This window comes from Syngnathus floridae, chromosome 9, assembly GCF_059516105.1.
Source record: "Syngnathus floridae isolate MCC-2025c chromosome 9, RoL_Sflo_1.0, whole genome shotgun sequence".
NCBI classification, from domain to species: Eukaryota; Metazoa; Chordata; class Actinopteri; order Syngnathiformes; family Syngnathidae; genus Syngnathus; species Syngnathus floridae.
In genome coordinates, this window is record NC_142421.1 from 9,891,117 (window position 1) to 9,907,540 (window position 16,424).

The 16,424-nt window shown below is 42.5% G+C and overlaps 2 protein-coding genes across 6 annotated transcripts in view; both read right to left on the reverse strand.

The window, feature by feature from the left end:
- Positions 1-1,572: 1,572 nt before the first annotated feature.
- Positions 1,573-7,780, reverse strand: gng4 (guanine nucleotide binding protein (G protein), gamma 4). The gene is made up of 3 exons (XM_088384568.1): positions 7,309-7,780; positions 6,164-6,270; positions 1,573-2,650 (listed from the first exon to the last, which is right to left on the reverse strand). Exons 2-3 carry the CDS (start codon positions 6,260-6,262, stop codon positions 2,522-2,524), a joined length of 228 nt encoding a protein of 75 aa, XP_088240694.1. The 5' UTR covers positions 6,263-6,270; positions 7,309-7,780; the 3' UTR covers positions 1,573-2,521.
- Positions 7,781-8,202: 422 nt separating this feature from the next.
- The window catches only part of lyst (lysosomal trafficking regulator), a 36,517-nt gene continuing 28,295 nt past the window's right edge, over positions 8,203-16,424 (reverse strand). For all 5 annotated transcript variants that reach the window (XM_088384565.1, XM_088384567.1, XM_088384564.1 and 2 more), the window contains 19 exons: positions 16,137-16,282; positions 15,952-16,048; positions 15,740-15,801; positions 15,554-15,609; positions 15,191-15,343; positions 14,370-14,614; positions 13,272-13,338; positions 13,038-13,194; positions 12,521-12,661; positions 12,229-12,446; positions 11,928-12,158; positions 11,566-11,755; positions 11,352-11,488; positions 11,166-11,264; positions 10,590-10,726; positions 10,401-10,498; positions 10,074-10,230; positions 9,739-9,810; positions 8,203-9,657 (listed from right to left, as the gene is read on the reverse strand). In XM_088384565.1, coding sequence (XP_088240691.1) covers positions 9,519-9,657; positions 9,739-9,810; positions 10,074-10,230; positions 10,401-10,498; positions 10,590-10,726; positions 11,166-11,264; positions 11,352-11,488; positions 11,566-11,755; positions 11,928-12,158; positions 12,229-12,446; positions 12,521-12,661; positions 13,038-13,194; positions 13,272-13,338; positions 14,370-14,614; positions 15,191-15,343; positions 15,554-15,609; positions 15,740-15,801; positions 15,952-16,048; positions 16,137-16,282 — 2,602 coding nt within the window. In that variant the 3' untranslated portion in view covers positions 8,203-9,518. The remainder of the gene's footprint in view (positions 9,658-9,738; positions 9,811-10,073; positions 10,231-10,400; positions 10,499-10,589; positions 10,727-11,165; positions 11,265-11,351; positions 11,489-11,565; positions 11,756-11,927; positions 12,159-12,228; positions 12,447-12,520; positions 12,662-13,037; positions 13,195-13,271; positions 13,339-14,369; positions 14,615-15,190; positions 15,344-15,553; positions 15,610-15,739; positions 15,802-15,951; positions 16,049-16,136; positions 16,283-16,424) is intronic.

Here is a 16,424-nt window from a genome sequence, read left to right on the forward strand (position 1 = left end):
CTGCCTTCACGAAGAAGTGTCTGAGAATGTTTACATTTGACAACCGGAAATTCCGAGGGATTGGACAATTTTACATGAACAAAAGGTATCAAATGATTAATCGATGAGTAAAAATGATTATCAAATTTAATATTCAACAGGTTGTCGATTAAGTGATTAATTGTTGTATCTCTAGACTAGAGCAACTCTAAGTTGACAACAATAATAGATTAAGGGCTCACACAGTGTTATTTATTATATTATTATTCTGCAGTTAAGCCATTTCAATACTAAAATATTTAAGGCGGCAATAATTGGACTCTGCAACAGATAATTAGTTCTTGTACTTGTTTTTCAAAATCTGAATAAATGCGAGTAGAATTCCGCAATAGAGTGTATTCAACCTTGGCGGTTCCAAGGTATAAAGAACCTGTGATGTCACTTTACTGCTTGATAAAACACTTGTGACTTCTGAGATTATAAATCAACACGACAGGAGAATGACAGAAATAGTGGAAACAAATCAGGATGTTATCGCTGACATCAGCAAGCTATAAATTCTTTGGGGGAAACGTTTTATCTTCTACCATTTTGCTTTATTTCTGTCTGTCATTAAGGGGTTATCATCCCTTTGCTGCGTGCATAAAAGACGTGGTGAGATTGAGTGATTGATTGTGACAATCTTAAATCCTAGCTATTTTGTTTTGTACTAAAAGAATGTTTCCACCTCATGATCACATAAAAAGTCAGCCATTAACAAGTTCTTGCACTCATACAGTATGAAAATTCTTATCTATGGAATTAGTCCTTCTGTAATCAGTGGCCACTTGTGGCCATCAAATAAAATGCACATTGAGGGCGATGAGTCCCATTTGATATATTTCTTTAATTAATTTTTCCATCAAGATTTACAAAGCTTGCTAATTAAATGCATTTTTTTTCTTTTTACAAAAACAATAATAGCATTTTAGAATACAACTGCACACTGTCAACATATTGAACCTCAGGTGTGATTACATGTGCAGAGTCGCCTCCTGGAAAGTCGACAAAGAGGCGATCTTTCAGATCATAGCAGTTCTCTCGTTTGGATCACAAAACCATGCAAAATTTATCCTTACCCATTATATTTATTGTTTAAAATTTGGCACCATCCTCACCAGGTCAGTGAAGACACCCCAAGACTGATCTCAGGATTTTGTAAATAAATACCGGTACGAATAATCCAGAAATGATTCTCCAGAGGATGTTTCATCATCATTCCTGTAAATTTGATAAGTAATACAATGACTGTTCAAGTAGCAAGAGGAAAGTAACTCACGTTTCACAGATTTAACACCCTCTGTGTTATCCGGTTTTAAGAATTCGCACATATTATGAATAACTGAGTGATTTTGTAAATAACAAAGCGCTCTAGATATCATACAAGCTTAGTAGCACACTACATTTAGCAGTCAGTGCTGTGCAACAAATATTCAATAATACTACGGATAATAACATTAATAAACAATTATTGACATTTCATCATAAAAAGTTGTAAATGCTATTTAAATACCATGTAAAGGAGACAGTGTGCTTTTTCTTCCCAATAAACCACCCAACCAACCAACCAACCAACCAACCAAACAAAAAGTAAGTGTGCGTTGGCGCGGTGTGACGACAACACCGCTCTCACAAGAATTGGCACCGAAACATACTGTACACGGGAAAACGATCGACAGCTGCTTGTAAACAGAGGCGGCGGTCAATACAGGAGCAGAGCAAAACACCGGCCTCCATTTTGGTTTGAATGTCAAAGGCCCGGCCGTTCACTCTGAAACGGCAAAACAAAGAGCCAGGAAACATGCCCAGAAAACACTTGACAGCCTGCAACCTGCAATTGGAAAGTATTCCAATCGGAAGCTGCACGATGTGATGAAAGACTGATTGAAGCATCGATGGAAGGAAAGAGCGAAGGTAGAAATGCATCAGGGCGCGGTAGGGAAGGTTTATTACTTCATTTGGACTAAAAGGCTTGCACAGTGATCAGCGCCTACAAGTTGCGTCGCTTGAACAAACAGATTAGCTTGCTTGGCTCTCACCAAAACACTTCAGTCTGTTCGGGGCTCTCAAATAACAGTTCATTAGTGAAATGAGCCAGGTGTCATGTTTTACTGGTGCTTTCAGTGCATGCTGCGGCAAATACTTTAAAGCTCGCACACTGAAAGGCACTGACGATGGAAGGTGGAAAGATGTTTACTGGGCACACATTTGTTTCCTGAGGCAAGATCGGATCGAGCACGATTAACGAAAAGTAGATAGAAAAAAAAAAAGAAAAAAAACACCTCTCACCTCATGAAGCACTGAGCAAGGCTGTTCTCTAACAACAAAGCAATAACAAACCTATTGAACAAGACTGCCCCCCTGTAGAACCCCTCAGCCGCCAGGACGGAGCCGACCAACACCAGGGTCCACCCGGCTAGTCAAAGTGGACGCCCGTGGCAAGTCGCTTCAGGTGTGGTGAAGACAAAGAAGGCAGGCGACGCCGCGCTCCACGTGCGGCTCATCAGAGGATGGCGCAGAAGAACTTCTTCTCCCGGAACGGGTTCTCCGAGGCCGGCACGGGCACGATGAGAGGGTCCTCGCGTATGTGGGCGTCGCAGTAGGCCATCAAGTCTGCGGCGGCTTTGGACACCTGTTGGCAGAACAAGTCAAGATAAAAAAAGAACACCAAAAAAAATGACTCTAAATCTTTTGAAGAATCTTTGGGTTTCTAAAAAGTAAAAAATGTTTTTGCAGACCCCCTGCGATATCTAGCTCAATGAAAAAAAATCCCAGCTCATGAAACATCGATTATTAATTATGCTTGACTATAGTTGACTATTCATGCCTTGTGCATTTTACATCTTATAGGTTGAAATGTGGATATTTCTTGGACAGACATAGCTGATGGCGCATGACAACCTAAAGCTGTTTGTTATTATAGTCAGTGCGGTAAAAATTAAATGTGAGATCAGGGGGTGTTCTGCACAGGCAGAAAAAAAGGAGGAAACATCTCTAGGGGTGCCATTTGAAAGAGCTTAAAAGTTGAATCATGAGCAGTTCTAACCCAAATCATCTTCCAAACACAGTAAAATGACATCAAAGATTGTCAAAAGATTTTTTTGGGGTGGTGGTGGCATGGAAGCTTTAAATTGTGCAATCGTGCAGCGTGTGTAACAAATGACCGCAACTTATTTGGTACGTTATTAGGATCACAACACACATCTGGGAAAGTGATGAAACATAAAAAGCAGAGAGTGGACACACATGCAGGACTCCACTCAGGATCTGAGTGGCATGTTATGGGGGGTGTCTGCAAATGGAGGAAAGAGGAGCAGCTGCATCAAAGAGATGGCCAAGGCTCCGAGATCTATGCGGAGGACACAAACATCTGACGTCCTGTCCGTTGGACTCAATGCAAGGCATGAAAACCACACGAGCACTCTGCGTGTGCTCGTCAATACAGATTATTATGACACGTCTATTTTTATCAGCACGCAACATGAATGCGTTTCGTCATGTTTGAGAAGGAAAGGTTTATATGGTGATATCGAATACCACACTGAAAGCAGCTACATCGAATCCATTTTCCCGCAACAAGCTGCCTCCTTGTCGATTCATCTTTGTTATTATTTACGCGGGTGACACAGCACCTTTGCTGTGGAGCTCCTCTGACTTTTGCACTGACTCGGAGAAAGATGAGAAGTCGATATGTCATTGCAACACACCCTGGGCTCCCTACTGCAGAGAACAGGTGACATTTTCTTTGCTGGACGTGACAAGTCACAAGTTTCCAAAACAATTTGTGCAAACTGTGAGCCTGACTGGGATTTATTTTCTTCTTTGTAATTTCTGAGACGCTCAGAGAGGAAGATCAATAGAGCTATTAAATGTCAACTAATTACAACTACCTTAGTGGAAATGGCACAATTCGGGATAATAGGGTGGCGTTTATTATAGGCCACTGTAATACTGGTATGAACTTAAAAGTGACAATATTTTGAGCTTGAAAATGGTTTCACAAGGCTGATGGTGGACAGCTTGGACACCTCTCTGATGTTCTTTGGGTCTAGTGCTTGTACTTAGTTGAAAACTAAACTAAAATTGGACATTTTAAGACATTTTAAAAAGAATAAAATTAACACACAAAATTATATAGCATTCTCAAGACATCAATTGACAAGATTAAATTTGTGCAACCTTAAAGTTAATATCGTGAGGATAGGTTGGTGTTGGTTTCCTCTCATATTTCCAAAACGTTTATGTTAGCTTCATTGAAGACTTCCAAACATCCTATTGGTGAGAATGCAGGTGTGAATGTCTTTTCTATATGTGACATGCGATTGGCTGTTAAAGCCTTGGCTCCAGAACAGTGAAGAAAGACTGCCTTAGATGACCTAATTTAGTTATCATGGCAGTATCCCGTCTCTATAAAGAGACAATTTGAACAAAGACTTTCATATCGACGCAAATAAAATGCATAATAACTCTGTTAGTCAAAGTGAATGATAGTGCAAATTTAGGTTGGGTTTTTTTTTTGCTGAGAAAGAGAAATGTGTGTGTGTGCGCGGATGGGTGTGTTTAAGGTCCAGACTGGCTGGTAATTACACTGCAGCCCGGCGATGCAGGAAGTGTCCTTCTAATTAACACAGTTCACGTTCCTTTGGCTGATTGAGCGATTAATGAGAAGGTCCCTCAATGAGGCACCCGCTCTTGTCACAGATACACACTCCGGCTCGTCGCGTCCCTTAATTAAATCCAAAGAAACCGGCAGACATCGTCAACAATGCTTCCTCCTCTGCTTCCTCTTTATCCCGCTTTTTATTCATGCATGCCCTCCACTTCACAAGCTATTAGATGACAAAAATACAAACTGGAGATGTGATGGAACTGAAAATAAACCATCGTCAGTGATTTGTGCACCGCTCCCCCACCCCCCAGGGAATTGAACACTTGTTACTTTACCTGCTGTTGCATCCTTTTGAAATTTGTGGTTTATAGGTAAATGGATGTGTGTCTGGATTCATGCAAGAATGAAAGGAGTGGATAATATGATAATATTAACTAATATTAACTTTACCATCAATTATAAGCACTCCCATTTTTTTGATAAAACAAAAGACACTAAAAACTTTTCAGCACACAAAAATAACTTGCACAGTGCTCGAAGAAAAGTAAATCACTAGACACAGCATTGCTGCTGGTAAAATTCTTAAACGGATGATCAAAACTGAACTGGCAATGGCTCCTGCATGCGCAAAACAGCAAAGCAAAAAAGCTAAATCAGCTAATGTCACTGTTGTCTCAGTTTTTTTTTTTTTTTTAAATAATTCCAAAAGATATCACTCTATCGATCAAGATCTTAAATGCAGTGAGCTTTACCTCTATTTATGTCTTTTTACGTCATGTTGCGCTATCTACGAAGGCTGAAAAAAATATCGAGCTAATTTTATAGTCACATACCTGAAAAACTATCGGAATTCATTACTTCCCGCCATTAGCTCACATGACTGACAACCAATGGTAGTTACAATTACATCTTTTAGTGAATAAATACTGACATTATTATTTATTTTTTTTACATATTGATGTTGGATAAGAGTCTGAGGATAATTGGACTCAAGTATGTTTTTGAAGCGGGGAGGATTTTCATCCTGGCAAGCAGGTTTAGTAGTGCTGAGCATGGATGAAGGATGACGAGTAGCACTGAAGCTACGTGGCAGGCTTCCAGCCTCGTCTGCTGTGCTGATGCGAGCAAACTTTCTTCCACTGTGGGGAAATCTTTCTCATAACCCGCGACGGGTATATAATGAACGACTTGATGACGCAAACTTTAAAGTCTCTCCATCACACCCCGCAAAATTAAAAACAATACCACAGGATTGATTATGAAAAATTAGAGCGCAAAATGACTCGCATAAAGAAGCTTTCGGGAGCTAACAAAATATTTCCTTTTTTTTTTTTTACCTTAAAAGTAAAAGAACGTGCTCAAAACACAAATTTTTTTTTTTGAAAGGCTGTGCTCGGCTAGGCTACGTTAAGCACAGTTTGGCACTCAACAATCATGACCCCTAAGCAAGCCTGATTGCATTCATGATCACAAATACATATTTCAGTTTCAGAGATGAATTCCTGAAGAAAAAGAAAGACTCTTCAAGCGACATACCTTTATCCTATCCATGCACGCCTCCATCTTGAGCTGCTCCACAGCTTTCCTGGCTTGAGAGATGCTGGCTGTGCTGTTGTTGGCGATGCCGTCTTTCATGGTGCTCCCTGTTGCCCCCCAAATGCACAGAGGTTAGGATGCTGGAAGCAACAATTAGCTAGCAATTTGATGTAGGGTACAAGGTTGAGATTGGAAGACATTTTCCCCACTAGCAATTATGTCTCCCACATACAATTATTTTCATAATTCGATAGTCACCAATTATTCGATTAGTCGACAAATAGAATCATTATGTAAACTGCAGTTTATTGCATCAGCAAGCAGCTGCTTCTAAATAACCATTACCAGCTTTAAGATATGATAATAGTAATTGCAACTTTGAAAAACATTGCATATGCATTGGCTTTGATGGCAATGATGTTCCCCACCAACTAGCAAAAAAGCTGCTGTTCCTGTTTAGCTTATCATTAAAGAGTGTCGCAAATAATTCCAATTAAGTTCAGATGTTCTTGGAGGCTTTCCTTTATGTACAATTCATTTTTTCTCGTCTTGATCGAGACAGGTTTCAATGAGTTCCATGGTATAATTAAGGCCTTGAAAATTCTTCTTAATTATCTCCCCCAAATTGAGCTGTATATTTTGTAGGAAAAGTTTGAAAATAATTTTGTTTGTGCTTATTTATGTTTCACATCACAATCACTTGCATTTGAACAGTGATTTTCAGGTATATTACTGTCCATGTAGCTCTGGTTGAGAAAGTGTAACATTATTGCATATTTGCTTCCAGGTCCAGGATTGACAACCCACCGCCATGACATCGTGGGCAACACCATCCCCAGGAAATGCCTTTTATAATCATGGGTGCGGTGCAGTGGAACCCATGCATGTGCTTATTTTTGGTCATGATGATGGCACCCGTAGACTCAAAATGGTGTGGTTTTTTTTCTGAAGTCGAATTGCTCTCCGGTCTGGGCCTTTCCCCTCGATTCTTCCTCACCCTTCCAATTTTTTTTCTTAATAACTGCGTCGTTTAATTCAAAACAGAACACCGCAAAGCCGAGATATTTGAATAGGCCCATCAGGAGAGAACATAGCAAGAGGAACAAATGTGATTTTACCAAAATATCAGTGATGTGCAGACTTACCTGATAGTGTTTTTTCCAAAATTGGAGGATTCCGGGTTGACTCCACCCAACACACACACGCACACACCACTCACCCAGGCACACACACGCAGTCACACTCTCTCACACGCTCACGCACAAAGAGGATCTGTCAAATGTCATAAGCTAGGAGGAACCCCCCAGCCTCGTCGCGGTGGATCCCGCTGAAGGAACGCGGCTTTGTGGCCTCGGCAGATCCGCAGCGTGAGTCGTGCGAGGAAGGAAAGAGATGAGGAGTACCGCGGCTGGGGCTCGGAGAGATGCTAGCAAAAGGGGGGACACATCCGTGTGACGACGATATTCGCGGCGCCGTGTGGGGCAGGAGCTGCCGAATACGTGTTTTCCCACGGCGGACGCCGACCCTGAACGCACCAGTGATGTCTCCTCGATGCAGCAGAAGACATGAAAACCAGCTGCAGGCTTCCCCAATTTGTTCTCCTTTACCTCAGCTTTGACATCAGAGCCCCGCCCCCCTCCTCATAAGAACAACCGGAAATATAAACAATCCTTTAGAAATGTTATACTTTATTTGCAAAACTACATTCTAATTTTCTCGAGAAAAAAAGTATTCAAAAGTCAGTCTTGTTCCTATAATTATCATTACTATAGAATTTTCTATATGGCATATGTGATCAAAATGTGAACACTTATTAACCCTAAAATATTAGAACGTTGTTGCTGCGACTTTCGGCTTAGCCTATTTAGGGCAAGTTACTTGCTTGATTTGTTGAGCAGAGTTTTTCATCGGTTTTGCATCGTCTATTATTCTGGACAGCTCAAAAAAATGCCTGCAACTTAGATTGCAATTAAAATGTTGGGCCCTTGAGTAATTTAGTCTGACGCACACAGCTACACCAAAGAAGTGACACACAGTGGTGTAATAGTTCTTCAGATATTTATACATATACATATATATATATTTATATTTAGAATATACTTATCACTGTTTTTTCACGCATACCCATATACAAACAAAATATGACCTTTCAAACTCAGTCCAAAATGCACAATCACGCTAGTGAGGTCGATTGGATCCGACACCATCCAAGAAAGTTCATTTATGCATAGCTCAAGTTTATCGAGAGAAAAATACTTTCTTGTCTGTTTCAACACAGACACAAAAAGTTCTTCACATCCTCCTTACTTCGTTCTGTCACACTCTTAGAAATTGCAAAAGAAAAAAAAAAGGTGATTCTTGTAAAATGTTTGGTCGTGGAAAAGACATTCAAGGAAAAAGTAAACAAAGGGTGGTCCTGTGCAGTAGAGAGGCTGCACGTAGTGAGGCACGATGAGGGGAAAAAAACACAAGGGGAGCGCATCACAAGGAGAAAAGTCTCATTCATAAACAAATATTCCCTTTCTTGTAAACAAGAGTGAAATGTAAGCCATTGCTGCAGCAGGCTCCAAAAGCAAAATAATAAAAATGAGGAACTATTGCATGTAATTTGATATTGCTCTCTGCGGATGAAAGGGGATTGGGTTGACATGGACATACTAAAACAGACCATGCTAATGGACAAAGTAAAAAAGTGCAGCAACTAGGTGAGGGAATGTAAAATAAGAAAGCAGCATGAAAGGAGCGAGTCATTTGGTTCCCTGTTAGAAAGCGTACAGGATCTGAGGGAAATGAAACATTGTTAGGTGAGGGTTCGAAAAAGGCTCAGATACAGGAGAGACAGAAGCGGTGTGAGAGGTTGCATGTAGTGCGCTGGCCTGCAGACAATTTCCAATAAATAAAAGCAATCTCGACATCACATAATGGATAAAAGGTGGACTTCTAAGAGCGCGTCACCTCCACACAGTCAAGCGTCATTGTGGCATGCAGTACTAACACGTTAGCCCGTCCTATCTCGTTCGTTTATTTGAGACAAGTCGAAAGCCCGGACGAGAATGTTTGGCTTTTTAGCCAAGCTAGCAGCTTTAACAGGGAAAAATGAGCGGCAGGCAACAGATGATGGAAAGTAATAAAGTGTCTATTGCAGCCATGAAATCATTAATTCAATATATCTATATATATGGTTCGGCTTAAAAGTCAAGCAGGGTATTGATACATTTATTTCTCTCCATGGGAGGAGGAGTGAGAAAGAGCAGCAGCTTCTCTTGCTAAGGTGGAAGTGAGTATACACCTGCAAGGCAGGAAACCACTTCTCACCTTCTCACATGTACGCGCACGCACACACACACACACACACTCAGCCTGCGGCATAGCTGCTTAAGAAAGAGTAGAACATGGGCAGCTTCATGCGCTGCTGGTCCCGCCGACACCAGGCCATGACGGTGCCCTCGCTGTTAGCCGTGTACAGGTGGTGGCCGTCGCACGAGTATGTCAGGCTGAGGCACACAGACATAAGATGCTTGTCACATCAAATGGACAGGAAGATTTCCAAGAAGCGCATGGCGGTAACACGATACCTGATGATGGGCTTGCATGATTTGGGAAAGGTGATCTCTCTCACTGGTTTCAAGTCCCACGTGCTCCAAAGTCTAAAGGGACATGAGGAAACAACGAAGAAGATACTTTGTAAACCAGTTTATTGCTTTGTATTCTCTTTTAGTAGGTTTTTACATGTACAGTAAATATTACAATAATATATGTATTAATATTATGAACACAATTTCAATGAGAACACTTTATTTGATGTGCAAATAAACTGACTTATAATATATATGTTTAACTCTTTTGTTGTATGCGCTCTGAAGAAATAGAAATAACATAGAAATAATTAAAAAAAAAAAAAAAAACTCACCTGACAACGCCATTTTCCAGCCCGCCAGCAATGACGTTGACCGATACGCCCTCCGGCTGATTGGAGAACGCTACGGAGCAAATGATCTCTCTGCAGTGCACGTGACCGATGAGATCTCCGTTAACAGTCCACAGACGGAGATCACTACCACCGCCCACTGAACACATCAAATCGGAAATAATGACAAAATAAAACAAAAAAACGAAGACACAAATGAGCATATATAACCTTAAAATACATGGACAATCACAAATTCAATCTAACACATAAAATGGTCCCTCAGAGAATGACAGTCGCTGCTGGTCTCAGACTGAGTGGACATCTCACCTGAGTCACAAACTGTTGCAATGTCACCTGTGGTCTCACTGGCAGAAACTGCCGTTACTGGGCTTTTGTGGCCAGTAAGGCTTTGCACATAACAGAGCCTGGAACAAAACCCGTCAAAACATGAATCTTATTCATCACGCACATGCAAGCAAGGAGGCGTGTAGGGGCCTTGATGGGCACCATGCTGACCTGTTGAGATCCCAGAGGATGCAGGTACCATCTGTACTGACGCTGATGAGGATGCTGTAAGGTTTGCACACAAAAAGGCCGGTAACCAGCCCCGTGTGTCCGTACAGGTGAACCTGAGACTCCACCTCCATCTCCGACTGCAAAGCAACAGACATACGTTAGAGAAAAGCAACGCTCAGATTGGTGATACTTTTTTTTACAAAAGGTTTTCGAATTATTTTAGGGGGGAAATGAATGCAACCAATATTAAAGAATGTTAATGCTCTGTGGGCTGGATTAAAGAAAGGAGCAGGTCGCATGTGTCCCCCGGGCCACACTTTGCCCACTGATGGTTTGAAGGGTCTTAAAAGGACAAATCAGAGAGACGGGGAAACAAGAATCCCCGTTTGAACCCTTTAATCCCACTCATGGACTCTGGAAATATGTTTTAAGGGCAACTGTGATGTGCCTAATGAGCCTGAGCGTATGAGCTCTGCACGGCTCTGAAAAGAAGAGAAAGATGAGGAGGAGGGGCGCCTGCGATATTGTAATGTGGAGGCGGAGGGCTTAGAGGGGAACGTCGCCATGGATACCCACCGTGGCGCAAGTGAAGCGGTTGCTGTAGGCGGTGATGACTCCACACTTGCTTCCCGTAAATAGCTGGCAGCCATCGGGCACCCAAGCACAGCTGGTCACCTGGAGGAGACGCACGGGTTGTGAGATAGGGGAAATGTGGCACCTGATTGGACAGTGGCCAAGGTACAATTGCTAGCTAATGGTCACCTGATGCAGTGGAGAGCACTGAATGAAGTTGATGGGTGGTTCGCTCTGTTTGCTTTTCAGCCTCAGTATGTTATCTGCGTAGCCCCAACTCAAAATGGCCGACCACTGGATGTCTGTGCTGTGCATGCTGCGAACACCTGCACAGTACACAAGGCGTTGAATCGGCCGGTTGGATGGAGAAATCCTCCTGCGTGCCAGGCGCACCTCTACCTACCCTGCTCCTTGCTGTAAATCATCAGGAGGCAGAACTTGCGTGACAAGCCGCAGATAGCCCGTGTAGGCAGGGCCAGCAGTGATCCAAACCTCTCGCCATGAGGCTGGCTGAAGCACACAACCGGATCGGGAGCGCTGGGAGACCCCACGTACTCGCCCCACTTGAGACCTTTGATCCATGGCAGTGGGCTCTGTGGGACAGAAAGAGTGCATTGCTGGAGAAAACTTGCATTCATCCATCCATCTGTTTCCTGTAATACTTATGCTGAAGCCCAACACAACTGACTTCATCTGAAAGAAAGGCGGCACAGTGGACACCAGGAGCGCATGCAAAATCCACTTCATCAGATAAATCCTTCTTACCGGACAGACAATCTCCTTGGGCTGCTCTCTGGTTTCTCTAAAGGCGAGCTGAACCAGGAGACCCATGGCGGCGGGCAGCTCGCCCTCCATCATGAGCTTGGGTCCGGCCCTGCTGATGTGGGAGGCGTTGAAAAGCTGCCTCGGAGTCTGTCCGTACGTCTTGATCATGGTTTCCAGTGCTCTTCTTTGTACTGGGTCTTCTACCGCCGAAACATCCATACCGAAATAGGTCTATGGAAGTTAACAGAAATCTAAGCACCAGTCCTTCAATTTTGGATTCAATGTGATGAGGCATTCTTACAGCTGGGTGGAAAACGTTGATAGCCTGGACAGCAGCTTTTCCTTTCTGCTTGAGTCCAAACACCAGATCGATCCACTGACACAGCGTCTGAGAAACCTGATCCGACTCCAGCGCCTGACGGTGAATCAGGATGAAGAGACGTGGATCGTTCCGGGCCCAGGGAGGCAAATTCACATGGTTTACCCTCTCGCTGTTCTGACGAACCCCAAAATCAAAACCTGTTGAGGAAACCGGCAAAGATGTTGAAGAGAGAAGATTGTCAGCGTTTAAAAGTGAGCGTTAACATACTGACCCTCTCTGTTGACCAGGAATTCTGGGAGATAAAAGAACTCCGGGATAAGCTCCTTCACATCCGTCATGGACTCGTAGGACGAGAGCCGCCACGTGGTGTTCATGGAGTGAAACGTCCGGTCCGGGATATCAAAGCTCTGATCTGATTAGGACCAAAGACAATGTAATTACAAACTCGATTCAGTGATTGGACCGGCGCCCATTCATGACCTTAGACACCAGCGCTTGCTGAATACATTTGCAGTCAAATAAAGACGTCTCTGATGATCACAAGAGAGATCGGATGAATAAAAAAGGTAATTACGCGAGAAAGGAAAAGATGAGACGAAGGACGCGTATAAAAGACAAAATAACCTTTCGTGGCTGTGGTAGCACAGTTGCGATCGCTAAAAGCACCACTGGTGAGATTCCAGAGACAAGCTGCCATTAAAGAACCACCAACACTTACGGAGCTAGTTTAAACTACACATGCTACAAGATGCAAATCCTTGGTGATGAGGCGAAAATCAGTGACTCACCTTGGTAGGCTAGGAACATCTTGGTAAAAGGAGGCATTCGGACCAAGAAGTGCAGCACGGTGCCGCTGTTGGAGTAGTGAGAGCCGTAGTGGTAAGGCTGAACGGGAGGCATGGGGTCGTCCTCCCGGATGCCTTTCCTGTACTCCTCTTCCAAATACTACACAAGGCAAACATACAGTGTTTTTATTTTTAGCCACATGCACAAAAAAACATGAACACAGGGGTAGGTCTTACTCTGAAATTGTCCACATAGCGATCTTCTTTCTCTTTTGACTGGACAGCGATTGGCTTGCTCAAATTCCTGAATGGCAGCGACACAGTAGTAGGTCAGTCTTACTCACAGAAATGAGTTTAATTTATTTGTTTAATGGGCATGTAGCAGTTAGACATGACAGACCAGAAAGTGATAAAAGACGAAGTCATGTCATCAATTCTTCATCTACTAAATTTAGGGCATTGGATGTGGCTGAATTGAAAACGGTTGTGAATAATTTAAGTGTTAAAATTACACGTCAGCTCTGATTTGCAAGTTTCATTTGCACATTTATTATTAATTTTAAGTTCTTGCTTTTATGTCTTATTTTTCACCTATTCTGAAGGTGCTGAGAAATGTTGGTCAACACCACCAAGAGAAGCAATTTCCTTTGCAGGAGCACTGCTGCACTGAATTCTAAACAACAATCAAAGCAGCAGAAGCTCCAGAGAGGTTTCTAAATCTTCTGTGACTACACATAGGGAATTGTAAACCAAACAAAAACAAAGGCTACCATTTTGCAAATATGTATTCATTTATTCACAAAGTTTAATCTCAGAACTTTGAGTTCATCATCTCTTCTTTTATAACACATTTGAGTTCATCATATCTTCTTTTATAACACACTTTAGATGTCTTGTGTTCAGACAACTATTTTAGTTTTATCTTTTTGTAAGTTGAACTTTTCATGCACATACACACACACAAAATTTAATATCTACTGGTAAAAAGAAGACATGTTTTTTGGTTTATTAAATTGCCGTGTTTAGTAACAATAAATCGGACAAGCCTAAAAAAAATCAAGTCTATGGGGTGACAAAAAGTCTTAGTTTAAACGTGTTAACAATAATTAGCAATAGTTCACTACAACAATACTTTGAATTCTCCCAACAAAAATGGGGTTGTTTTTAATTTTTGACAATTAAATTGCAAAGTGCTGTTTTGTAAATTTTTTTACATGAAGAGCGGACATTTTATTGGAGCTACATAATATATTCGTGTAGAAATCGCAAGGGTGCTACATACTGTTAATCAAAGAAAAAAAAACATAAGCAAAGTAAGCAAAATATTACACTGACCTGTAGATGTTGGGGTCCTGCAGATCCAGTGTCTCACTGGTGTAGTCTCGCAGGATGAAAGGGAACACCGGGTACTGCATGAGGTCGTTGAAGGAGCGGCCAGCGTGCTTGTTGAGATGTGTCAGGTACTCAAAGTTGGAGATCTGCCCCGAGCCCCACAGCTGCGTGAGTGCCGTGATATTGCCGTGCTCCAGCAAGTTGGGCAAATCGGACGTCAGGATGTTGTGGTACACGTCGTCACGGAACTTTGGAGAGGAAAAATCCAAAGAGAAAAGTGACATCATGCATGATTAATGTTTGGCATACTGCTACTCTATTGGGTGTGGACTTTGCTGACTTTGGGTGAGAAACAGGCATCATACAAACAACAATGTAATTTATGGAAAATGTATTCTTCACTTCAACTCACTTGAATCTTTGCGAGCTCTGACAAAGCCATGGTAGCTTGAGAGAAGCCACACAAGTAAATCCAGCATCTCAAAACTCTCAAGCAGACGTGCTAAGCACCAGTCCACTATGCTGCCCACTAATAAAATATTTAGTTCCTTTAGGATGCAAGGCCAATTTTACCCCTGAGTGGTTTAATCACTTTCCCTATTAAAGTGTCCACCAATGGAGAAAGCACTTTGCAGTGTATGTAAATAGTCAAATAATGAAGATAGAACTTGGGCAGGCTCAGCCTTGTACTTGCCCACCTGATCTTGTGGTGGTTTTTGCCATTGTAAAGTTTTTGTACTTATATACAAACTGATGGAAAGTGAATAGTTTTCATCGTACTTGTCAGGATAGTACACGCTGTGTTGGACTGTAACAAATTTTACCTTGTTGTTGTCAAAAGCTAAGAGCAGTGTTCGTCCGTTGGTGAGGAATATCTCCACAGCGTTGTCTCTCAGCTGCCACCATCGCTTGTGCACCTCTTTGATCTCCTCATATGTCCAAGAGAAAGACGGTGCTTCTGTCTCACCGTGAAGGCTCTGTTCAACAGTGTTGATAAAGTTACTTCCAAAATATCCTTTGAAAGTATTTCCCCGCCCCCTCCCCAATATTTCTATCTCTGAATTCATCTCTTCGACTTCTGCATTACATTCGAGTTGAACACGGACTGTCATTCTGTTATTTTTTAACTCCTAACACAAACATTGCTGACTCCATCTGGGCCGCATAGACAGCCCTCAGGGCCTTACCTGGCCGTCGTGAGCGTCTGCAGCATTGTCCTCGACAAAGTACATTCCAGACTTCCCTGCAAGAAATCACAAGGCCGGTAAGAACGATGCAACGGGAGAATGGCAAACAATGACTAACTTCCCTCGTGTGTGAGCGGAGACTGCACACATTCTTGAGCGCAGTTATCTCGGAACACTTTGTCTTACCTAGAAGCAGCTCTCCTGCTGTCTCTCTGGAGGGGGCCACACTCATGCAGCGCCTGGTAAACCTGAGAGTAATAAAAAGCTATTTCTTATCAACACAGTTCCGAATAAAGCAGCGATGGAATGTCTCTGAGCAAAACAGCTTGATTACACTTTTTATTGTCCTCCTCAGATCATTCTGTTTTTGAGATCAGAGGAAGAAAAACATAGTGTACCTGATGGGTTCGCTAGTGGCTTTGTCTTTCACGGTGGATGAGAACGACGAGTGCGTCTTATCCTCAAACAGGAATGACAGTGGCGGCTTCACTGCGTCTACATGAGGCAAGTGGATCAGGATGAGATCCCAGACAAACGGGAGAAGAAAAAAAAAACCTTCAGCACCACTTAAATGCATTTTCACCTTCAGGCTTACGTCTGTCTTTGAGCAAGTATTTGTTTGGGATGGTCAGGTAGCATCTTTGCAGTCGCCGCCGCTCACGGTTTGGCCCTTCAGTTGGGTCCAATTGCCAGGACGTAGGGTAGGATGTCTGGTCATACCAAACCGCACTGGAAGAGACCAAAAACAAATCATTGACATGAATACGTATATGAGGTACGTCCAAAAAAATCCAGGACTGGTCTGACAAAAGATGTACTTGAAATCACAAAGTACGAGCCTATCCCAGCTAACTTAACAAATGAATAGCAC

Bases quoted from the DNA above. Each gene is read 5' to 3' on its own strand.
- gng4 (XM_088384568.1), bottom strand. From the start codon at position 6,262: ATGAAAGACGGCATCGCCAACAACAGCACAGCCAGCATCTCTCAAGCC. The intron at 2,651-6,163 runs GTATGTCGCTTG...TTCTGCCAACAG, and splicing joins CGTGCATGGATAGGATAAAG to GTGTCCAAAGCCGCCGCAGA.